This window comes from Amphiura filiformis, chromosome 16 (genome assembly GCF_039555335.1).
Source record: "Amphiura filiformis chromosome 16, Afil_fr2py, whole genome shotgun sequence".
Lineage (NCBI taxonomy): Eukaryota > Metazoa > Echinodermata > Ophiuroidea > Amphilepidida > Amphiuridae > Amphiura > Amphiura filiformis.
The window spans coordinates 16029730-16055076 of record NC_092643.1 but is presented as its reverse complement, the minus strand read 5'-3'; the positions used below and the strand labels follow the sequence as shown (position 1 = coordinate 16055076).

At 36.7% G+C, this 25347-nt stretch overlaps 1 protein-coding gene across 4 annotated transcripts in view; it reads right to left on the bottom strand.

Annotated features, from left to right (window-relative positions):
• Positions 1–727: 727 nt before the first annotated feature.
• Positions 728–25347, bottom strand: part of LOC140135632 (centrosomal protein of 72 kDa-like) — a 40873-nt gene continuing 16253 nt past the window's right edge. For 2 of the 4 annotated variants that reach the window (XM_072157202.1, XM_072157203.1), the window contains exons 8-15: positions 25043–25228; positions 20640–20834; positions 18916–19115; positions 14654–14801; positions 12680–12900; positions 11493–11649; positions 4774–4888; positions 728–3521 (exon numbers count right to left, since the gene is read on the bottom strand). In XM_072157202.1, coding sequence (XP_072013303.1) covers positions 3311–3521; positions 4774–4888; positions 11493–11649; positions 12680–12900; positions 14654–14801; positions 18916–19115; positions 20640–20834; positions 25043–25228 — 1433 coding nt within the window. In that variant the 3' untranslated portion in view covers positions 728–3310. The remainder of the gene's footprint in view (positions 3522–4773; positions 4889–11492; positions 11650–12679; positions 12901–14653; positions 14802–18915; positions 19116–20639; positions 20835–25042; positions 25229–25347) is intronic. The other 2 variants (XM_072157205.1, XM_072157204.1) reach the window with 2 other exon arrangements.

The following is a 25347-nucleotide window of genomic DNA, read 5'->3' as shown; positions in this document are numbered from 1 at the left end:
GTCCCCTCCGAAGGGCGGAGTACTTTCATGATTCATTTACCCAATTCTAAATGAACCATGGGGAGAGCGGAAGCCTGAATTTAATCTACAGAAGTTGCCAATTAATTTCAGACTTTTTTTCCCAAGTCAATACCCCAGCCAATCGCCACCGCCGGGAATTGAACCCGGGACCTCATGCACTAAAGGCAAGTACCCTAACCATTGCGCCACGCTGTCTACTTGAATCTCTCCTCGATGCAGTGTTTCATAATGACTGAGTGCAACGAGAATGACTATAAAAAGTTTTGGGCGATGCTAAGCGCTGAAGTGTCGCATACTTGTATAATTATGCGCCCTCAAATGTTTGCATTAATGTAATCGGCTGATACATATCAAGAAAAAATGTTGATTATTGCAATATGTTTACAAATAGATATTTTTGAAAACGGTTTTTCAATGTTTGTTTTTGATAAAATAAAAACTCATTTTAATGAGGTAAATACTTATAATAATGACACACTTTTTAGACTGATGTTTTTACAAACGTAGTCGAGTATTTTTACTCCTCCCCCATCAACGAAACTAGTTTATAGGACGTCATCTATCTTTTGGTTTGTTCCTTTACTCACATTACCTACCCTCATCCCAAAACTGTGGAATGATCCATTGGTTGGCTGTACTTTCATGCTGCAGATAAGCACAAGAGTTAAAGGGCATTTCGTGATCCACAGCCTCATCCCCCACTTTTCTCAAAAAAAGTTGAGATTTTTATATCACTGGAAACCTCTGGCTACATAATGTTTATGTACAAAATATTTCTTGCAGATTAATTCGCTTAGCAAAGATATCGTGAAATTTGAATTTCGTTCTGGTGCACCAGAACGAAATTACAACGCATTGTCTATGGAGCAATGTAATACACATAATCATGCATAACTCGCGAACGCAAAATCGGAATCACCTGAAATTTTGGGAATAGGTTTTTTTCGTGGATATCTAATGAAAAATGACATAAATAGAGGATGCTAAGATCACGAAATACTCCTTTAAAGCCTTAATGTACAAATTCCTTCAAATTTTAAATGTATTATTAAATACTCAAAATGCTGAAATAATACTAGTAATAATTGTCGTGAAGGGTTTCTGTCCATTTTGAGCTGAAATAACAAGATAAAGTGAAAGAAACCCTACTGGTTATTTTCGTCGTTTAACATGCAGTTCTATAGGAGGACATAAAGTCATAATTCATGTTATTATGACTTTATGTCGAACTTTGTTCTGTTGACCTACAAGCACAACAAATTTGGCTGATTCCATTTAGGTGCAAGTTGGGACATGTGTAAACAGTACAAATATGCCAAAAAATCAGGCTTGAAAATAAATAACCGGTTTTATATTATAAGATCGTACATTATGGCCATAATACATTTTATTTAGCATACTGTAAAGCATGAAATATTGGTGTGTATGAAAATTTTGTGAAAATTGCATACATGTGAATTCATATCTTCCAATAGTCCTTTAATATAAATGTACAAATTCATCAAAATAGCATGTCGCAGAAACATGGGTTTCCTCCAAACGTGAAATTGTAATGCTGCAAAACAATATCTTGCTCCCGGGATCTTGCTTTACAAAACTAAAAATAAATTTTAGCCGCAAAACACCCATTATGATTGATCACATCATCACATACAATGGGCTATTCCAGTTGAAGTATCAATTTTAAATAGAATACACAATTGGGTAACTTCCATTTGAAATACTTACTCCAGTTGTGGAAGATATAGGTGCAGCCATAATACTGGGGGAGTATGGGTTTCAAAATGATTACCTCTGACCAATTACATTTGAAAAACATACTCCCCCTGTGGAAGATATTTCCAAAATCTTTCACAGGGGTAGCGTGGATTTCAACTGGAATAGGCCAATGTAACAGATTCCAGGTTTTTTTTACCCTGTTTCCAAAGTCCTGCTTTGTGACCCTGTTTCCAAAGTCCTGAGTGTGCTGTCAGACAGCATCCTAGACACCCTGCTTCATGTCCCATGCTGGTTTCATACTTTCTGCCGCTTGCCGCTGAGCGGCGTGATGCTTCATCATGCCGCTTGCACTTGTCTGCAAGCGGAGCGGCAAAACGCTGAGCAGCAGCGCCATGACTCTGAAAACTCTTGCCGCTCAAAATTTTGTTCTCATACTTCAGAGCGGCACCGCTCGGATTTGACTTGAATTCAACTCCCAGTGGTGCTGTCGCCGCGGCACAGCGGTGGAGTGATAGATATATCGGCTTGCCGCTGGTCACCGCTAGCGTTTCTGATGAGACTGCGCAGTGAAGTAAAATCATCTTCAGAGGGGCAAAGCGGCAAGCGGCAGGAAAGTATGAAACCAGTATCAGGAGGGTTCTAAAGGTTAAAGTGACACTAAGGTTTAGCCAGAGACCTGTCCACCCACGTTTTCCACCGTCAACCGTAAACTTGGATGGCCCAAAAAATAAAGATTCCAGATGACATCAATTTATAGTACAATTTCTTTTAAAAGTATAAATTTGTGTAAAATCAACAACGTAAACCCTCTAAATGTCCAAAAGCAGGCATATTTTAATGCATTATCATGGTCAGAGCGTACTAGTAAACAGTCACCATTTTTAAATTGCGAAATATAAATGCATGTAATGTGGTGGCGAACTTACGAAAGCTTAAATTCCAGGTCAGGATGGCAATCGGTTCAGTGGACGGGTAGTTTTTGGATCCTGGCTAAACCCTTGGATGACTGTCCTATATTGCTGCCAGCACCCAGGGCCAGCAATTGACAATCATTACATAAGCAAAGATCTCATCCCCTGAACCATTAATGGACAAGCTTTTTGATCGTTATTCATTCAATAACTTGTCCTTATCTCAATTTGCCTACCACATAATATTTCTGTTGCAGGATCTTGAGGTTTAGTATAGCTGATTGGAATTACTGGTCCAGTTTGAATATTCACAAATAACAAATATTTTGCCCACTTTAAATACCTTGTTTTCCAAAAATGTTGACTGAGATATTACAGGTATAGTCTACAATAGTCTTCAATAATACTTCAGAGAAATTGATAGGCAACAAGAACAAGACGTTTGGGTTATTTCCTACCCGTAACAACATACATGGACTTGACCATACCGACGTCACAAGTTTATTAAATCATGATACTACGGTCCCAGACTACAGTGAGGTGACTCACACATCGGTATACGCATTTTGTAAAGAGTGTCGGGGGTCAGGTGTAACCCAGTGAAGCCAGTACAGCCACATACATAATAGCACACATTATAAACATAATCACACATCAGTTCACATCACACCATTCATTTTCACACCAGTTTCTCCTCCACTCATCCTGCCTCTATTCCCTGCTGAACCACTGAGGGCGCTATTGCCTGTTAATTCCATTGTACGTTTCAACTCTCCGTAAGACCAGTGAAGCTGTTTGACTTCCTCACCATGGCGTAGTTTGCTTTCATCAAGCTCCTTCAGTAAATGGTCATTGGTTGTCACAAGAGATCTGTAACAAGAAACAAGATGGAGATTTATTTTTTCATTTCCACTATTTAATTTTAAACATTTCTTAGTATTACCTTCACTATATTTGTTACTGAAGCATCTAGCAAATAGCATGTATTATTTTGATGTCAGATGGCATGCAACTACAACTTCAGACCTGCCAACCTACCAAAGTCAGAAAGAGGGACATTGAGGCCAAAACCTTGTGCATGTACACAAACCAGGTACAGACAAATTCAAAGACTTGAGGTGTGCAATACTTTCAGAATTCAGGGAAGGTTTTGCAGGTCAAAATTTATCACAATAGACTAAAGAGAATGCTATAGCAAAGTTTTAAAGTAAAATTTGCATAATTTTCTGCTGTTTTTACATTTAAATTTGTCATCACTGAAATTTTCAGAAAGCAGGACTGTCCCTCATTTTCACTTTGAAAAACTCTAAATGAGGGACGGTTGGCAGGTCTGCAACTTTTTTGGCATACAATTTCAAACATCTGGGTGGTAAACTTTTGAGCAATGCAAAGCTGGAGGTTTTACTTCTGACTGGTCCAAGTGCCGCATCAAGGCAGTGTGTGTAAGTGTAAGTAAAATTAAGATCAATTGTAAGTCTCTGTGAAATGGATCAAATGACTACATAGACTGAAGCACCAAAGTACACCATTTTGATATCCATTTATAACAAACCAATGCAACATATTTACCATAGCGTTACACACAGAGCATTCTGACTCGATTCTCTTTTGGTCTAATCCAGGGATCCCTGTGACCCAAATTTTGTGAGAGAAATCTGGCGCGACCCACAGCATAATACAAATGTAGTTACTTTGTTGCACATGACCAATATGATAGTGCCATTCACTTGATGCATGGTGATGAGAGACAAAGCCTGCAGAGAACCTATGCAATAATTCCTCTTTGTGGAGGTGAACCCCTTTATTTTTTAAATTATGCATTATCCCCTGTCTATTTATTTCTTTATTTTCTTTCTGGTTTCTTTAGAGTCAAGGTCTGTGACACTTGCGACCCCCTGTTTGGAAGCCCTAATGGGCTATTCCAGTTGAAATCCATACACCCTCTATGGAAGACATGACCTTAATCTTCCACACAGGGAGCTTGAATTTCAAATTACTTGAATGGGTGACTCCATTTAAAATTTACACCCCCTGTGTGGGAGATTAAGGTCACATCTTCCACAGGGGGTGTATGGATTTCACCTGGAATAGCCCAAATCTAATCTCTTTGTTGTAGACTTACTTATGACTCTCTTGTAGCATGGCAGCCAATTCTTGTAGCTGTGTAAAGTGTTTCAGCTGCAGTTTCAATGTGACGTTATCTCTCTGTAAGGACTCTACCTCTGTCTCAAGTGTATCTGCAGAAATAAAGCATTGCAATTATGATCAGTTTCTCAGAGACATGCTGGTTCACTACTTTGAAGTTGTCCCATGGGCAACTAACAAGAAGGAACATTGTATCACAATAAAACATAGACAGTTTCACTTTCAGGCCCTTTGATACCGGCCTCTTTTGATACCATAAATTAGCCATGAGGGGTTTGAAGAATTACATCTAGTATTTCAAATCAACCCCAGTAAATTAAAATCAATTGAAGCCACAAGTTAAAGTGATGGAGGACTTGGAGAGGAGAGACGTACAGAAGGCCTTTGCTAATGGTACATCATTTCTCTTATTCACACAGAGAGCAACACAGAAGATCTTTGATGCCACATTATTTCTCTATTTCCCCCACAGAGCAACACAGAAAGCCTTTGCTAATGGCACATTACATGTATTTCTCTATTTTTACCTGGAGAGCTACACAGAAAGCATTTGCCACTGGCACACTATTTCTCCCTATTTCCCGTGGAGAGCCCACCCCATTAATTTCTTTACTCAGCTCTCTTTTATTATGTTGTCATTATTTCTGTTCAAGTGCGGATTTTTGTTATTAGTTTTTTATTGCTGCATCAAAAAAGTCCCAACTTATCATATGTGACTCGATCAAGCGGAATGAGTTGGATGTCGCTTTTTTTAGGTATCGGCAAAAACAGTGTTCAAATTCTTCTTTTTTTTATTTTTTTATATTGTTTTCAGCCATTGCTTTTCAGCCACATGAGGTGTGCATAATTAGTCGCCTGTGTAAAACACTTTTCCTACATTCTGAATTTTCTTGGCCATCTACTAGATCACCAAATGAGCTTTACAAAACAAATGTCAGAGATTTGGATTTTCTGTTTAATAAGCTTTAAAACAATGCCAAACAAGTTAGGGTTGCTTTTTCCTTGACTGTCATTAAAATAAAAGCCAAATCGGCATTGGAAGTTTACAATGCATTGTGGGACAGTTTTTACAGTTTTGGGACACTTCGTCCTTTGACCTATTGGGAGCAATTCAGAAAAATTGGTTTTTGTGTGTATAATCTAAAATGTTTTACAAGAATTAAAACAAACATAAAAAACATTGGTATTATATAAATTAATTATTCAAATATTTTAAATGATAACATTTATGACAATAATAAATAAATTAATAATAATTACAGCAATTTTCCTGATATGTCAGAGGTCAAAAGTGCTCTCAAAAACCGGAAGTTATAATGGCGCGCTGCGATTGGACTTATTCCTCCAAATTTCCTGTTTTCTATTGAATTTTAATATGTTTCATGGACTCTATCTTCTATAGCTTCTCTTGGACTCACTTCAAAATAAACTGCTACAACACAGTAAATCAATTTGCTTCACTGTATCAAATATATTGACAAGAGTATCAATTACATGACGTACAACTTGACAAAATATACTACTGCAAAGTCACAGCTAAAAGCAGGCATGAGACTGCACTTTCCTAAAAAAAACTGAAAAAACTGAAAATACGCGTGAAATTGGGCAAAAAGTACCAAAAACAGGCTGAAATTAAATAAAGTTGCGGAAATTTTGACTATAAAAAAAACTGAATTCAGTTTTTAAACTGAAAATTCTCATGCCTGTAAAAGGCAGAAGAAACCAAAAGCACACTACTGTTGACGTGGAAATTTGTGCTACAGTTATTTCACACTTTTCATCAGGGTTTTCTTTAAGCATTTTGCTGAAGAGGTATTTTCAGATTTGTGGGACTCTTTCAATTGTGTATTTTTCCTCTGAAGGGGTCCAAAACATTGCCCAAGGGGTATTTTTTATTTATTTTGAAAGACATTTTTTTAACAATTTATGTATGTTTGGAGTTACCGTTTATGTAAGCAACTTCACTGAAAGCTACTGATTATAATAATAAAAAGGTAAATTTCTTTTTGACAATATTCAAATGATTCAAGGCTTATAGATGTAGACCCCCATGCCATCACCCCAAATGAAAATGGAACCACTTACAAGTTGGCATTGGTAATTTAGCCGGGGGTACTCAAGTTTGATTTGGGTAGAGGTATGCTGCAGTGAATTTGAAAATGGTCCCATCAATATACCATTATTGCAAGAAATTTTGACCCATCAATATACCAACATTCAAAATTTTCAGCGAAATTTTCCACAAATTGTCTTAATTTTTACAAATTTAGGAGAAATATGTGTAAATATCAGGCTTTGCCATCTAGATTTTAAAGGCGAGTGGTCAATCACTCGCTAGCATGATGCTAGGCGAGTGGTCGAATCACTCTCTACATTTTAATCAAATCACTCACTAGGTATGAAAAATTATTCATATACTAATATGAAACAATATTACACACTGTTCACAAAGCTTCACAACCTTTCTTTCGTATCCAGGGTTTAAGGCTAACTTATTACGGTAGATCGGATACAGGATACACTGAAGTGCTGAAACGTGCATGTAAATTGATATTGGATTCAATTTTGGGTGATTCGCAGCGAGCGATATTTAGTGTCTTTGGCGAGTTTAAAATCGCTCGCTAGAAATTGAGTTTAGGCGAAGCGGTGGCGGCAGAGCGATCGCTCGCCTCAAACGGCATGGCCTGAAATATGTGTGATTTGTGCGTGAAAGTAAACCCTGCTTTTCATGTTCCAAGCAGCTAACACAAAAATACCAATACACGAATATGTATCCTTTTGTGTATAGATAGGTCAATGTAAGGAAGCTTTGAATCACACATTTTAAAAACAAGTGGAACTGTTAAATTTTTGGCTTAGTGCAAAAATTCTATTTTAATAGTATGTGTTGTCTACAGATTTGAGATTATTCCCACATTTGGCATGTAATGGGCTATTTAAAAGCTGCTATTCTATTTGAAAACCACACCCCATACAAATATTTTAGAATTCCAAGCAAATATGTAACAGTTTTTAAGCCTTTCCCAATCCAACCATTTTCATCTAACACTGTGAGAAAGGTGTGGAAGATTTTGAAATTCCACACAAGATTTCCAAAATAGGGGCCAAATTGCATAAAATTATGACTAGATTTTAACATTTTCCACACACACACAAAATTCCACCTGAACTGATCAAATTGTTTGACTGGAATTAAGAAGGGGGGTATAGATTTCACAGAGAGTATACTTTAATGTGCTTTTACCTTGCTGTGATGAATGGTCACACACTTGGGAAACATGAATTTAATAACACATAGGGTTCAAAATGTAGCAAAGTATGGGAAGAGTTGTGTTCAACTATGTGCTTTTCAGATCTGTGACGACTGATTCCTATTACTGTTAATGTGCTATTTTATATTAGCAGTATTGATTTTTCGCAATTTGAACTGCACGGAGCAGCTTTGCAGTGTTGTATCTTCACGATTACAAACAGTCACACATGAAATCCAATGTACAAAGATGTTTTCCCAGGTTTTTAAATTTGTGGTTCTGAAATTAACCACGAAAAGAGTGCGCAAAAATAGAAACCTCACGAAAACTTCCCGCTATACAGAACTTGGCATTTCTACAATCACAGTTAAGGACACTAGAATGCCATCATTGAGCTCAGACTATTCTAATTAATTAAGCAGTGGCAAGAAGCAGGAGAAAATATTGAAACCACAATAGATGAAAAGTATGATATTTACATGTTTCTGTGCTCTAAGCTTACATGAATGAAGTGAATGTTTATAATTTGTTGCTCTCACCATCTAATACACTTCTATAACTTACTGACCCTTTGCATGGTCATCTTGTGAGGTTCTACCCAAAAAAAGTGTGTGATGTGTGCGTGCACCTTTCATACGCATGCTTTAATTACCATGTACCTTATGTGAAAGCCTTCTGGTGCATTGCTAAAAAAGCGCAAACTTGGTAGCAAGATGGCGGATCCTTCCAGGGCCATAGCAAGGTTGAAAAATGTGCGGCAGCCATTAACATGTGGGGCGGCCAAAATACAAATATGCGCCAAAATCAAAATAAAGCTATAAAGATGAACATGATAAATATGTCAAAAAGTGGGGGGCAATGGCCTCCTAGGCCTCCCCACTTGTTACGGCCCTGGATCCCGCAAAGGGTCAATTGATCTTCCAAGTCAATTTTTAATTTCAAAGAGTTGTAAAAGGACATGTGCAACATGCAATCTACATTGGTGCTAACATCAAATAACACCCAATCATTGCTTACATGTGTACTGGTTCAACCACCATGTATAAACACTGTAATAAGAGCAGGAAAGAGTCATGGACTATTCCAGTTGAAATCCATACACCCCCTACGGAAGACATGTCCTTAATCTCACACACAGAGGAGTGTAGATTTCAAATGGAATCACCCATTCTGGTAACCCTATTTGAAATTAACACCCCCTGTGTGAAAGATTAAGGTTGTGTCTTCCATGGGGGTTTATGGATTTCAACTGGAATATACCATTTTATTAGCAATTCAGTTAGTTCAATTCGGTTAGGCACTAGACTCTGGTGCATGACAGAACAACTTCAGGCTCCCACAGTTTCAATTGCTGTGGAAAAATTAAGCTAGTTTAAAATTTCCCTGAACATAATATACTGCTAATTCAGCCCGGTCTACCCCTATGGAATGATTTCGTCCACAGTGATCAGCAACTTTTGTAAAGTGTGGTCTGATGGCATACTATAAAGATCATCACTCTGAAGTTGTGTCACAGTGTATATAAATAAATCAAAAGGATTTCGATTTTATTTCTTTTTAATTAAAACAAAAACCATTTACTTGTGTAAATGGTAATATAACAGGTATTTTGGTTGTTAAGCAAGGCAATAAAACCACATTAGTTTCATCCTTCAATCGACCATTAATGCTTGGTAGATTCTTATTATTTATGAAATCAATTAATTGACTATTGTCAAGTGTGATCAGGGTGTATCAAAATATTAAGTACCCCATCAATATCCAGTGAGCATGGCCAATGCAAGCAACATCTACCTAATTTGTAGATTTATGTAATCAAAGGTCATAAAACTGTAAATTGTAGTCACGTTTAGAGAATCTAATATTGAATTTGGACGAAGCAGGTGTTTCATTAGACGACAAAGCTACCAATCATTTTGATACAGCTTGTATGAATCTTTGCATGCAATGATATTCAGTTATATTGACCAATACAAATTTAAAATTAATTCTGATCAATTATAATCTGTTGCAAGGTTCCTTTTATGCGTTAACCATCGCGTATACGCAACAACGTCAAGCGTGTGCATAGGAAGTTGTGGAAAATAATATGCGCTGGAAGGTTAGCAGTACGCTTAATTTGTAAAAGGAATTCTGCATGCAAACAATTATAGTTGATGGTTTATTAATAACAATTGCATCCAAGCAGCATCGGTGGTCGATCCAAAGATCAAACAAATTTGGTTGTGGTGCCCAAGTGGGTGGAGGTGGTCATAGTTGTTGGGGTTGAGGTTAGTTGTTCCTTTATTAAATCCTTCCCTAAACTTAACACATAGTCAGAAGTTGTGGTAGTCATCTCCCAGAGATACATCACATACAAAAACCGCCAACAATATAATGCCAACTCTGCATCAAGGATCAAGTATCTAGGATCAAGGATCTTGATTTCTCTGAACATTCTTCCTTCCAGTGGCGTAGCTGCCGGGGGGCAGGGGGGGGGGGGCAATTGCCCCCCTGACAAAAATTGCCTATTTGGGCCCCCGCCCCTCTAGCGCTTGGAAAAAAGAGGAAAAAGGAGAGAGAGAGGAAAAAAGGGAGAAGAGATGGAGAGGAAGGGAAAAAATGGTACTATATATCAAAACGTGTATAATTAAAGACAGAGATAAAAACAATTTATCGCGTCTGAAGTCACTGACAAAAACGATATATGATAGGTTTAATTAGCGCGTAAAAGGAAGACAGATCTATCTGGTGCTGATCGGAGAAAAGGAATAGCAGCAAATGGCGAAAAATTACGTACTTTTACAAGGCAAAAAGCAGCTTTTCTAGGCATTGTGGACATGGTGCCTTCACGAAAGAAAGTTTCCTACTATAAATACCTGCATGTCGAAAGATGCAAAATTAACAATAAGGCGCCCGGTTATAAATCCGCGTTCAGCAAGTCATCATCACGACACTTGTAAACAAACCGTGCTCGAATTTGATTGACAGATGACGTCAGACGCGATAAATTGTTTTTATCTCTGTCTTTAATTATAGCTGGCGCTTATAATCCTTTTTTTTTGCTCTTCACTTTTCAAAAAAAAAAAAAAAAAATTGGGTCAAATCCCAGCTACGCCACTGCTTCCTTCCTATATATATATATATAGGTGCTGTGTTCTGAGGCTTTACCCTCTATAACATAGAATTTGCTCATTTAGCTGAGGAATTCTTATAAAACAAAGACTCTCATAAACTGATATGTCAGTTTCACATGTCAACTCAATTGGGCTTTCCCAGTTGAAATCCATATAACCCTATGGAAGACATTACCTTTATCTCCTACAGAGGGGGTGTCGATTTCAATGGAATCACACATTCAGGTAACTCTATTTGAAATTCACACTCCCTGTGTGGAAGATTAAGGTCATGTCTTCTTTTGGGAGTGTATGGATTTTACCTAGAATAGTCCATTGTTCATACTCACTTAGCATTTCTTTGTCTACCTGCTGGTTGATTGCAATATTATTGGTTGTGGGTTGAGGTGGTTGAGGTACTGATTCATAGACAGGGGTTGAAGTCAGCGTCTCTTGTAATCTCTGGTTCTCTTGCATGGAAAGCTGAAGCTGATGTTTCAATGCATTCTGAAGTATATAAAGTATATGAATAGTAAATGTTGTGAATCTACAAGATGTTTGATATTGGTTGTAGGTTGAGGTGCTTTTTCATTGTAAAGTGTGCTGAGGCTTGTGGATCAACGTCTATGCATTGTGCCTGTGCGTAGCTCACTATAAATCACTGCACTTTCTTTTTCTTCAGGTCTCTTGATTGACAGCCTCAATTTGTTATGGGTACCGGAGGTTTTAGGTGTGTGTGTGTTCACTGCGAATCATAACATTAAAATTCTTGCTTAGGGTAGGAAAACAACTACATTTCCTTGCTTTGGGTGTACTTTACACTAAATAAAAATACTTGCTCTGGGTAGCAAGTAAAGTTTAAACAGTCTAATATAACTTGCACAAAACAAAACATAAACATATGTTATTCTATGTAAAGGTCCATGTAAGTAAACTCAAAATCACAAAATAAGGAAGTAGTTCAAAATCTGCAGGGCATGAAAAATTACATGCACAAAATTGACTAATTTTACAGTACTTCTAATCTATTTACCAGTCAACATTAATAATTTTCACGGGAAAATTGTCTGGACACGTGACCAATGCGTATCAATGTGAGTGTAACCTCGAGTCTGATCCCTGCCCCCGGCGGTGACCCCGCTATTCAAGTCTTAGTAATTTTGAATTGGAATAGTATTCTTGGCCGCAATTTTGATAGAAATTTGTGCATTGCAAATTTATTGAATATCATGTAATCTTAATTTCTTCACAATAGCATCAAAACGTAATTTCAAAAATATCTATCTACGGAAAAAAATATTTTTCTACGGAAACTGTTACCATAATATTATTAACTTGTGACAAGTTAAGTTATTTTGCATCAAAAGAGGAATTCTTCCTATTCAAATACATTGGAAGACCACCTGTTGGGCTCAGGGTCACATTCCATAATGCAAATATGTCTGCGCCCATGGGTGTCACATGTCCAGAAAATTTTCCCATGAAAATTTACCTATTAAAGTTGACTGTTTACTGAGACAAGTTTGTATGAACATACCACATCTTGTTGTGCTTGCTCCAACGACAATTGTAATTTACTCTGATCTATCTGTGATCTGGCCGATGCATTGTTATTGGATCTATGACTTGCCAACTGATTACGTAGCGACACATTCTCTTGAGCAAAGCGTGCTACATCTTGATGCAACCTGTCTGTTTCTTGTTGACTGTTAGTGGTCACCTCTGTGATGAAGTTGGACATCAGAGACTGTGCTTGACCTTAGGTAAAAAGAAAATGAAATTAAACATATCAAAAAAAGTAATTAGTAATTACCCCACTTTAAATAATGGCCATTATTCAAAAACAGGCTATTGTATTACAAATCTGTAAAATGCGTTGGAAGCAGAATATATTTCTGCGCATTTTGACACATCATTTGTAGCAATTGTCCAAATATTGATGTCGCAGCGTATATTTAAATGAATGTAACCCAAAATTTGAAAGTTGCAGTAAATTGTATTGATTTTGTATTCAGTATAATGGAAGGAAATCTGTGTAATGATATCTGAATGTTTTTGTATCTGGACCTTACTACATTAAATTGACTGGTGTTTTATTGTTTTCTGGGCTATCGTATCAAATGAGGTGTCAAAATGCGCAGAAATAAATTCTGCTTCCAACACATTTTACAGATTTGTAATACAATAGCCTGTTTTTGAATAATGGCCATTATTTAAGGGGGGTAATTACTTTTTTGAGATGTTTACAATTGTTGAAAAATTCTTTAAGAACATAAGTACCTGTTACATATGAAAATGTCAATTTAAATTCAAGCTCAGATTCAATTGCGATAGAAGATTACTGTAATCTTTTAGTTTATGCATCAAAAGAATGGAATAAGCTACCTGTCTATATGTGACACGATCTGGTCCATGGGGGCCAAAGGAGGCATTTCTGAAAATTGAGGTACTGCAATTATTGCATTAAACATACAATAGGCTATCATTTCCTGAAAACATCAAAGATCTAGCATACTTGGTTCTAAAGTTATGAAATTTTTTGATGTCTATTTTCTTATGTATATTATTGTTTTTTACTCCATATTTTTACCTTTATCTCAGTTTCAAATTTGCCGCCTTTGGCCCCCATGGACCAGATCGTGTCACATATTAGAATCTTCATCTACAAATATGCTCAAAAAAGCTCTTTAAAACTTATTTGTTCCCTTAACCTGTTTTTATTTGTATTGTAGTTTGTATTTAAGATGCACCTTCAAATGTAGTTTTAAGTGGTAGTATTGGGGTTTTTATTTTGTAAGCAGTGTTTGTATTTTGTATTCTGCCTACACATATGAGCGTACCTGCCAACACACCCCCACACATATGTGACGTGGTATATCAAAAAGAGACACTTTTGGGCAGTTTATCAAGTTTGAGTGTTTAACAAATCTTAAATATAGAGATAGTTTGCTCCACAACGAAGTTTTCCCCAATGAAATCGGACATTCCTAAGCGAAGATATTGAGTTCGTAATTATGGTATTATAAAATTGGAAATTGAGATATCGACCTTTAAAAATATTATTGACAATGTTGAGAGTAGGAATGACCTTGAAAAATGTCTGAAAAAATACAAGATGCCAGGCCAGTTATATTCCGGTCTGAAACTATCAGACAATATTTTAAACATTATTAACAACACAAATTTCCAACAAACCCAAATTGTGAAAAAATCACCCCGAGCAGATTTTTTGCTATTTCTCCATTTACGATCATGCCCAAAAGTGTCTCCTTTCGATATACCACGTCACCCCATTGCAGAGAAGTCTGCGGTTTAAATGTGAAAAATTAGTGTGTGTTCTTGTTTGCTGGCATTTTCCCACTCATTCCAACAAACACACATCTACAAAATCAATGTGTCACAAAATGTGGACCAAAATGACAAAACTGAAAATGCATGTTTTGGACAAAAAGAATGACCATACAGTTCCTCCTACATCTTACAAGTAACATCTAACCTCATATCAACTTACTTTGGAATTTTGCATGTCTATGTAATGATTTACTTCCATTCCAGTACCTGTCTACCAAGTTGAGTAATTTCTCTATAAATTGATGTTGGTCCACTCCAGCATCTTGTTTCTGATTAGATGACAAGGTTTCTTCCTTTCTTTCTGGCGTCTGAAAAGTTGATGAAATATCAATTAAGCTTTACAGAAGTATTCAAATGAAGAGAGTTTTCTTTTGTCAAAACCAATTTGTAGAAAACTTACTAGTTTTTCTTGCTGACAGTTTCGTCAGTGAGTCACTGACTTTATCAAAGCTTGGTGTTAGTCTTGCTAGCAGTCTTCATAGTTGAGATTGTTGAAGTTTCATGACTGTACTATTCAGTGACTACATATGCGAATGTTGTCTCATTTGCTCTCGGATCATTAAAATGAAAGTAGTTACATAGAGAAATCAGGCCAATTTTCACTAAACGAGCTTCTACTGAATGAAATAAAAATATCCAGTTAAAATCCCATTCAGATTTTAAAACTATACACATTCTTCTCACAAAATCCGTTCATAAAATGTGTTTAGAAGCTTTCATTTCTCAGGACGGGTCGTGTAAATGTTGCAAAATCAACCTTTTTTTACATGCGAAAGGGCAAAAATTAGCCTGAATCCAGTGAAATCCCGACATTCAAATGGCCCTCTCGCGGTTGCTGATGATCCAATTCTTTTTTCCCAAAGTGCATTGCAAAATTGATTATCTGCTTTAGAAGTATCTATAAAAACAATTCTGATAGGTCAAATATTTTTTCCGGACTATTCAATAATGTAAAATATCCAATCGGTATGAGTGTTATTAGGAAATAGCCCATTAGCATGACGTCATCACGACATCCCGGATGCGTTGCTTGGGGACGCCGCCGCCATTACCGCTTCAATCAGCTGATTGTAAAGACGTACTTCGCATCATTTCATTTAATTTGAACATTTCTTTGCGTTCAAAAAGATAGTTTTAGTTCTGATATACTATTTAAATTTCGCTGGAAGTCATTTGCTGGTTTAACAGAGTGGTGAATCAACAAAATATCGCATTTTATTTTATCCGTGTATGTCAAATCTCCCAACCGGACCCAAGGCCAAGTCGGCTTGAGCCGCAGAACTTGCACTGTAGGGGTAATAGGGTTTCTTGTGTGCTATGTTTTCTACGTTTGCGGTATATGATGACCTGACACACGTAAGTTGTTGTGGTATTTGTGGAAAATGTGTAGTAATAAAAGTTTGTAAGAAACAGAAAAGAACCAACACATGCTTCATGACCAGTTTGTGAATATTGATTGTGTCTTTCCCCTCCAATTTACCCATGCACAACAATGGAGTGGTCCTAATTGCAAACTCCCTGGGTGTGCTTCATTATTGATCAAGCCTAATCTCCTGTGCAATGACCCAGTGAATTGTGTACATAGAACTTTGCACTGTGTGTGGATGAGGATGTCTATATCAAATGAGACAATACTGCCAAAACGTTTCCATATGGCAGGGAAATAAATAACCAGAGGCACCGAAAGCAGTTGCCTTGGGTGCCCCATGCCTTTCCCTTGGTGCCCCTCAAAATGTGTAACTTTGGTTGTACTGATTAGCATGTGATTGCCTTGGTCCCCTATAAAGCCTTAGCAGAATTGCCTGGCTGCCCTCGCAAATGCCAAAATGAATTTCTTTCCCTAACTAGGTGAAACATATAAAAACAAACCTCTAAAATATAAACACAGATTTTATAACATTTCACTACACCTTGTTTCACGCAAAGGCGATCTTCAGGTAAAAACAAACCCCAATATTTTTAATCAACAACAACAAATGAAGCAGATGTGCAAAATACTATTTAAGCCATGTGTGCATGTGTCATTTTTTTAATTAATATTGCTAATGTCAATTTGGTTTGAAGTTTTATTCTCTTTTTTTTTCAATGGATGTCAGTTTTCAATACTACCATATTCACTGTTTCAGTGAAAAATAACTATTGCTAAATATTGGGATTTACAATACATGACTTATCATCCACCAAGTGGAGTTACCGTAGTGAATGCCGGCATCCAATGCACATATTGGACCTGCCTTTCTTCTATGCTACAATAGAAGGGTTGGGGGCTTGGATTTATTGGCGCATATCTATTATAATTCAGACCATGTACACCACTTTCCAATACCTTATTTTATCACAACCAATACGGGAGATAAGGCGGATTGACATACTCAGGGATGAAAGCCCATTTTTCGATGCAGGAAGAAACCAGAGAACCCCAGGAAAACCTGTGAGAATGGCAGGGGCTCAAACCCTGGACATCAGTGGTGCAAAGCAAAGACAAAACCACTATGCTAAATCAAAGACATGATGATGAGTTGCTAATCACAGCAGTACAACAGGGCATGGTTAATTTTGCACCTTCAAATATACAAACCGTCTCAAAAGTTAGGTCTTCATAGTAGGAAACTTTATTTCCTGAAGGCACCATGTCAACAATGCCCAGAAAAGTGGCTTTTTGCCTTGTAAAAGTATATAATTTTTTGCCATTTTCTGTGATTCCTTTCCTCCGATCAGCACCAAATGAATCAACATTCCTTTTACGCGCTATTAACCAATCAAGGGTTGAATGGAGTATGATTGACAGCGACGTCAGGTGCAAACTAGTCTTTTAAGGTTGGTCTGAACCCTGGAATTATGGAAACTTTCGGGCCTCATAACTGCTAAATTGTTGGTGTAAAGTATATAAAAATATACATATTTAGAATGGCACAGACTTGATAAGTTCATCTGTGAGGTCAAATTTGGGCCAAAATGCTCATTTTTGGCCCAAAATCCCAAAAATTTTTTTTATTAATTTTTAAAAACTAGATAAAAATATCTAGGAGCCGTTTTTTTTATTTTTTTGAATTTTGACCAACTTCACCAAAAATATTTGAAATTTGGGCCAAAATCAGGCTTTTTTATGATTTTTTTGCATTTTTTGACCATTTTTGGTGCAAATTTCTTGAAGTTGGTCGAAATTCAAAAAAGTAAAAAAACGGCTCCTAGATATTTTATCTAGTTTTTAAAAATTAATAAAAAGCATTTTTTTTCACGTTGCACAAAAAAAAAGTGGGCCAAAAAAAAACGTTTTGGGGGATTTGGGGCCAAAAATGAGCATTTTGGCCCAAAATTTGACCTCACAGATGAACTTATCAAGTCTTTGCCATTCTAAATATGTATACTTTAATATACTTTAGACCAACAATTTAGCAGTTATGAGGCCCGAAAGTTTCCATAATTCCAGGGTTCAGACCAACCTTAAGGTTATTAATTATTTTAAACTGTTGTGATTTGGTAGTTCACAGCATCTTACGAATGGTAGTGAGCTTTGGCAAAAACTGCATAGCTCAATTCATAGCGAGTGTGTAGAAGAATTAAAATATCACAGATATACTTTTATAGGTGCTGCGGTTCTTGAGTTACGTTGTAAAGGGGGCTGAAACAACAACACTTTTGTAAAACATACATAACTCATTAACAACAATAAATTAAGCAAGTTTGCAAAGTAAACGATTTGTAGAATGGACAAAACATCAAGGTGTTAATTTTCAATAATATATTGAACTAAAGTCTGCACAAAAAGTAACTCAGCTGTTATAAATACGCCTATAGATTCAGAACTAATAATTGTTTTCACAATATTTAAACATAGAGAGAAGCATGACTTATTTACGCGCATTTTGATACCCCATTCGTCAAATGTCGTTCAATATTAACAACACAGTAGTGCTTTTACAGAAAAATACCGAATTTAAAAGTTGCAGTTTACAGCGATCAATGGTTATAATGCCAGCACTGTAAACACGTAAAGCCCGCCATTATCTCCGCGCTTACTTCAAATCAATACAAATAACTGCAACTTTTAAATTGGGGTATCTTTCTTTCAAAACACTGCTGTATTGTCAATATTGAACAAAATTGGACAAATGGGGTATCAAAATGCGTGTAAATAAATCATCCTTCTTTTTATGTTGAAATATTGTGAAAGCAATTATTAGTTCTGAATCTATAGGCGTATTTATAACAGCTGAGTTACTTTTTGTGCAGACTTTAGATAATGAAAATCGATTTTTAGGTTGCTTCGACCAACAATACCTCGTCTACCCTTAAGTCTGTCTTTAATTTTAACCCATCCAAAATAGAAGGTAGTAAAATGAAAAAATATCTATCTGTTATTCTAGCTCTTAACATGAAGGTACTACCTCGCAAAATGTTAGCTCATCTCACTTGACTTACCTCCTCTATAGTCCTTTGTACAGGTGGTGGCTCAGAAAATACATCCCTTGTAGGACCTGATTGGCTGGCATACTGATCATGTGATCCATTTGGCATATTCTGATTGGATGGTGTTACTGGTGGTACTGTTAAGTTAGGTTGCCCACTATTCCTTGATGATAATGCTGCTTGTTGGTCCTGTGTTTGGTTTCCTGATAGGCCTAAAATAGGTGACAACCAACAAATCAAATCAAATCAAAAACTTTTAAAGGTTAACAATACTTATGACATGATCTGATCTACTTGATTTTGAAATCAAGTTATTTCTAACTTAATTAGTACCTATATCTGATGTTGAAATCCTCACATATGAGCTAATAAGTTTCTATTGCATTTTTGCTCCTAATTTTGTATATCTAATTATACAGGACAGCACAATAAACAAAGTAGCAGTTCATGAATCATGACCTCACAGCCAAAGTGAGGGTCAATTTCAAGAAGAAGAGTCTTTCAAAGAAACACAGTTCACGGATCAGGTGTATAGTAATTTGTTCCAACTTTCCATTTTCATATCAAACCTACTCTGCACTGATCTTACAATAATTTAGTGATTTGAGGCATAAATGATACCTACATCCCGACTCTGGCTTATATAACTTTCCAGCAAGAAACGACTCATTGAAATACAAACTTTCAATACACTATCATAGGCCTATTGAAATGCAATTATACCATGCAGATAATAACCTATGCCCAATAATTATAAGGGATCCAATTAAGATAAGCAAACATTACTGGGTAGATAACAGGCACTCAATTTCGTCAGTTGGTAGGAATTGAGTAAATCGCCTGTACCAAAATATGCAGTGTGTTTTTCATATATGCAGTAATATGCACAGCCTTATCACAAAACAAACAATAGCATTGACCTTACCCACCAATCAGTAAAGCGTATTATAGTCATGTGATGGCTCAATCCAATAGTAAACATGCTTAGAAAAAATAGTCCTGGCTGCCATTGTCTCAATACAAGATAAGATGTGCTGAAAAGCCTCCTTGTCATGTGGGCAGGATTAGATAAAGGGATACAAGCTTGGGTATGAGACATTAGGAATTATTTCCTAGCCTCTTAATCAAAGGGTTGATGGGCTACAATAGCTATTCAAGACACAGTGTATGTAAGGGATAAACTGTGCAAATAAGATGTGGGTTCAAGTGGGGGAAATGTTCACTCCATGAACAAAAATCAAGGTGATCATAATTACTGCGTGGATGTTTTAATTTGAGATATCAGCGAGTAAGCGACAGCAAATGATGCAGAAATAACTAAGTTATGAAACTAAAACTTATGGAAGGTACACATTCAAAAGCTCAAAAATCAATTTTGATGTGAATCAAATTTCTGGTCAATTTGACACCAATTTGAGATCTTATTTACCTTGTGGATCTAACCCAATTGTTAGATCATTTCACAAGAGTGTATACTCCTATTTCAAAACTGGTCCTTCCAGCATCAGAGCTGCCAACATTTGAATCTTGAAAAAAGGGAGATTTCCTGTTGCAATCAGGAAATTTGTCAAAATGTGTACATCTTAATGGATGAAACCATTTCCTTTTCAGGGGGATGACCAAAAATTAAGGGTTCTGAAGGTTTAAAAGTAGGGAGTCTCCTGCGAAAAGAGGGAGAGTTGGCAGCTCTGCAGCATCCTTTAAAACATAATAATGGGCTATAGTGTGGCACTTACCAGGGTGTGGTGTAAAATGTCCTCTTGATGTATAAGCTGTATACGCCTTACTCTCATCAGTAAACCTCAAGTTACTATCATGTCCCTCAATAAGTCTGGTCTCAACATTATCAGAGAACTGGACTTGCACCTTCTCTCTGCCCTGGCTAGGGTTCTGTCTTGGGTGTGTTGTATCTTGTGTTCTGGATTGTGTACCTAGAATTATTTGGGGTGATGTGGATTGATTGGCACAATGAATAGCTAGCATCTTTGCGTGATGGAGGGTTGCAGTGACAGAGAAATTATTGTGCATAACACATGCTTTACGCCTACTTCAAAATCGAATGCACATGGGTTAGTATAGAGTCCAAAGTTTTCCGTTTTACAGAAAACGGGAAAAAATCACGGAATCGGGGGTACATGTACAACACGGAAAGTGACATTTTTGTAAGATGTGACAAAAATTGTTAAAAGATAAGAGAAATAAATGTTAAAAACAATCAAAAGTTGTGTGTGTCAATTTTATTATAAAAATATTGTTTAATAATACCGAAATAAAGCTATATTACCAAAGCATGAACCCCCTATATCCCTCCAAACATCGTAATAGTCGGCCTATTATCGTGAGAGTATTCCAATCGGAGCGTATTGATCGCGATATTGAACACTTAATTGTGATGACATTAATATCATTGTTTATACATTTTAAGCTTTATTCATGACACGGTAAACTTCGCACTATAGGTTAGTAGTATGTCACGAACTTTGATACCGAGTCATTCCAGTTGAAATCCATACACCTCCTGTGGAAGACATGCCCTTAATCTTCCAAACAAGGAGTGTGAATTTCAAATGGGGTTACCTGAATGGGTGACTCCATTTGAAATCTACACCCCTGTATGGAAGATCAAAGTCATGCCTTCCATATGGGGTGTATGGGTTTCAACTGCAATGGCCCAAAATAACACTGGCATATCAGGGTTCATTTGTTGACAGGAGCAAAGATAACAAATAATAGGTAATTATTTAAAAGGGCTGTAAAGTTGTGACGCTGACATGCCCCAATACAATTTTACACTATTTCAGACCATAATCAAGTTGCATTTTGGTGTAAAATGTGCCACACTGCAATATTGATCCAATTTCTGCCTGGTCGATTGAGCTGGCCAATTAAATGTGGAATATCATACATTGTCATTGTGGAGATTACAAATCTAGGTATTTACAATAACTTGTTCAGAGTGAAAATTTCCGACTTAAGAAGTAAAGCAATATCACTAGATGGTCTCATTTGTGCATTCAATATTATGAGGGGAAAGCTAATTGCAATAATATCCTTTATTATAGCACGTTTAAGGGACCCTTGGACTATGTTTGCCGGAAGAGAGGTAGAAGGTTAGATTTGAGGTGCATGTGCTTGGTTAGAATGTTAAATGAAAGTTTATACTTGGCCTAGCACCTACGGACATGCGCAGACGCGTGACGATGTTAACCTTATGCTCATGCTTCATACCTAATTCGTTTATTTACACACGCCACACGAGAAGCATATTCGAAAGGCTAGCTTCGGGCGACGTCGCAATATATGCTGGTAGATGCAAGTATGAATACAACATCATCTAAGTGTATAATCTCTTATAATCTTTAGGTCCGAGAAGTACTAAAGTTTGTTAATGATGTTCTGTATACGTCAGTGGATAATTATGCTATGCCACCGCATTCGCAGTAGACATATATGGTACAATGTCATTAAACACTCGGACAAGTATCCAGAATCAAAGGTCTTTTGACAGCAACGGTTGGGTACACATTCTCTAAACGCTGGATAAAGAGACAGATTTGCACTACAGACCTTTAGTTCAGGCCACGCACACCAAATATTTTGTTTACTCCCCAGCAAGCATTACAAATGCAGGCGTGTATTAAACATGTTTAACGCCAATTGGAAATATCACAAAAGTACTAACCAATACTTTGTAATTCAGAATCATATACTACATTAAATCTAAATTGTTCACACAAAGTATTCTTCACACAATTGATATATTTCCCATGCCATTACAGTTAATATCAGAGCTTCATCAACCATCACACAGGTATTTCGTATCATTAAAAATGGCAGCAAAAATACCCGTGACATTATTTCCACCTTGAAAACTTTCTTTGAAAAAGAAAAGGTGGAGGGAAATCCCATTTTGTTTTAGACTATATTTTCACTACCAAGTTATAGGCCTATGATGTAAAGGTATTAAAAGAAAAGAAATAGGTATAATATTAAAATCAAGAAGAATATCAAAGACATCATCCTACTCGCATATTACACTTGAGGCAGGCCTGTACATTATGATTTAAAAGCCTACGGTAAAAAAATACTTGATAAAATGCTAGTTACGCTAAACAAGAAACTTTTCGTGCTTGGCTGATCCTCACTTGATGAAGGTCATATTGATTTATCGTCTACAGAGATGCCTCCTCTCCAGGCCAATGGTACGTTCAAATCGATCGGTTGGACGTCCAAAGGTCCCGTAAACGTATTATAGTAATTGAGTATTTTAAGTCTATAACAGCATACCCACCACAACAGGCATTGGATGGATTTTGTGATGCATCATACGTATATTAAGCTGAATTTATACTTGATCGCTTTTGCAGAAAAGCAATTCTCACGCATGCTCAGTGTTTACTTCTGTTTTCAGATCGTCAATCCGATCAATCGATACAAATCAAACAATGTCGTTTTTGCAAGTTGACGAAATCTCAACTTAAAAGTGATGTTGCTTGACATGTGAATGCATCAACCAATCATTTCAAACCAACTGGATCTATTATTTTGTTAATTAATTAACCTTTCTCGATTATTAACTTTCGGTGACAAATTAATTCAAAGCAATAATTATTGACAGCAATGGATGTTCTAAATATGTATTTTGTGGCATTTGGAATATTTTTATAATTGTCGTCTGCAATCGCTATCACCGTGATAGTATAAATGCAAAAGCGACGAGTGGTGCGTCACAAAATTCAGCGATTGCCCATCGCTTTCCAAAAGCGGGGCATCGCAATTGCTAGGCCATCGAGTATAAATTCAGCTTTATTCGGGATGGTGAAAGTTAGACTTGATAAGAGAAGTAGGTAAGGGAGGGGCAAGATTCCATTCCAGATTTCAAAACCATTTATATTTTGGTTTGGATTGTCTGCTGGCTTGCTTGTATCAAAAGGGGTTAGTTTTGGCAGGGGAAGGGGTGAGGCTTTTGCATTGATGTTCTTTTAATGGGAAGCTTAAACACCCAAAACAAAAAAATTACTATAAGTTATAACTTCCATGATGTCCTGCCATAAATCTACCAGTACATATTTTAGATCAAAACAATTTTAGCAAAAAAATGACGAAGAGTCACTACTGCTTGGCTAAAATGTCAAAATCTGATCAAATATCTAATCAGACTTGTTGATGAAAATAATTACAATCTGAATATAAAATAAAGCTACAATCCGCGAAGAACGTGCTTGGAACACTTTAATAAAATGAAACATGTATTTTTAATGTGGATAAAAATGATCAATATTGGGTAATAGAAGAAAGCTGGGCCTTCACTTTTCCCTTCCCTGCCCCCATCATTCAATGTTGTGTGACACATTGAAGACACATTTAACACATTTGCACATCTCAACATTGCACAGGGAGTGGGGGATTCATTTTCCCCTAAAGACGCTTAAATGTTTAAAGACATTTTTCGAGGATTGTAGCAACATCTTTTCCTCTCTTTTCTTCTAGAAAACATATTGACCTCTCATTGTAGGTTTAAAAAGGTTCGGTATACAAAGAGCGAAAAAATTGACTGCCTGACGCTCTCCAAACATTTCATCTGAGGGCAACACAACCATGGGGGGGGACTTATATTTATTTATTAGTTTGATATTAAATGCCTTATGATGTCTAACATACCAATTCTAAAGGAATATCAGTTGAGTTAAGTTTAGCCATCAATGCAGCTTATACTAGGAATTTGAATTGAATGAACACAGCTTTCAACAGCTGTGCTAGATCCAACCGCGATTGTATATCGCATATTTCAAACTTCAAAGCGAAAGCATGAGCTTGGATACAATACTAACCAATCACAAGTGCGTTGGCAAGGTTGGATTCACTTCCGCATTACTCACGCACAGTCGCACATGCTGGCATACATCGCACAGTGTACGCAAAAAATCGTCACGCTATGTCAGGCTGTGTTCATTCAATTGGAATTTCCACTATAGTAAAAATGCGACTTCCACAAAAACAAAATTTGTGTGCCATTAATAAAAAACTATCTGTATTGGTCAGATCAGTTCATAATTTTGTGATAACAGAAAATTCATTTGTAACTTGCTATAAAGGGATACCTTTCAATTTATAATAATAAATTTAAAATGATTCATACCTCTTGTATGGTTACGCCACTCATGCTCATATGACAATGGCGTAGTACCCTGGAATGAAGTATTTGGACTTTCAGAGGGGGTGAGAATACCTGGGGCAATTTCTGGCATTTCAGGGGTAGGGGGAGTTGGTGGACTAGCATGAGCCATGACTGATGGGAAATATTTTCTAAGTGGCGTGATAGCAACTATAAATGAGAGCAAGTTTAAAGTGAAGCATTGTGCATAGGGTTGACATGCATGACGGGCATAAGCACAGTACAGGGTTGACAAACATGGTAGGAGATGAAAGAGAGAACACAGCAAT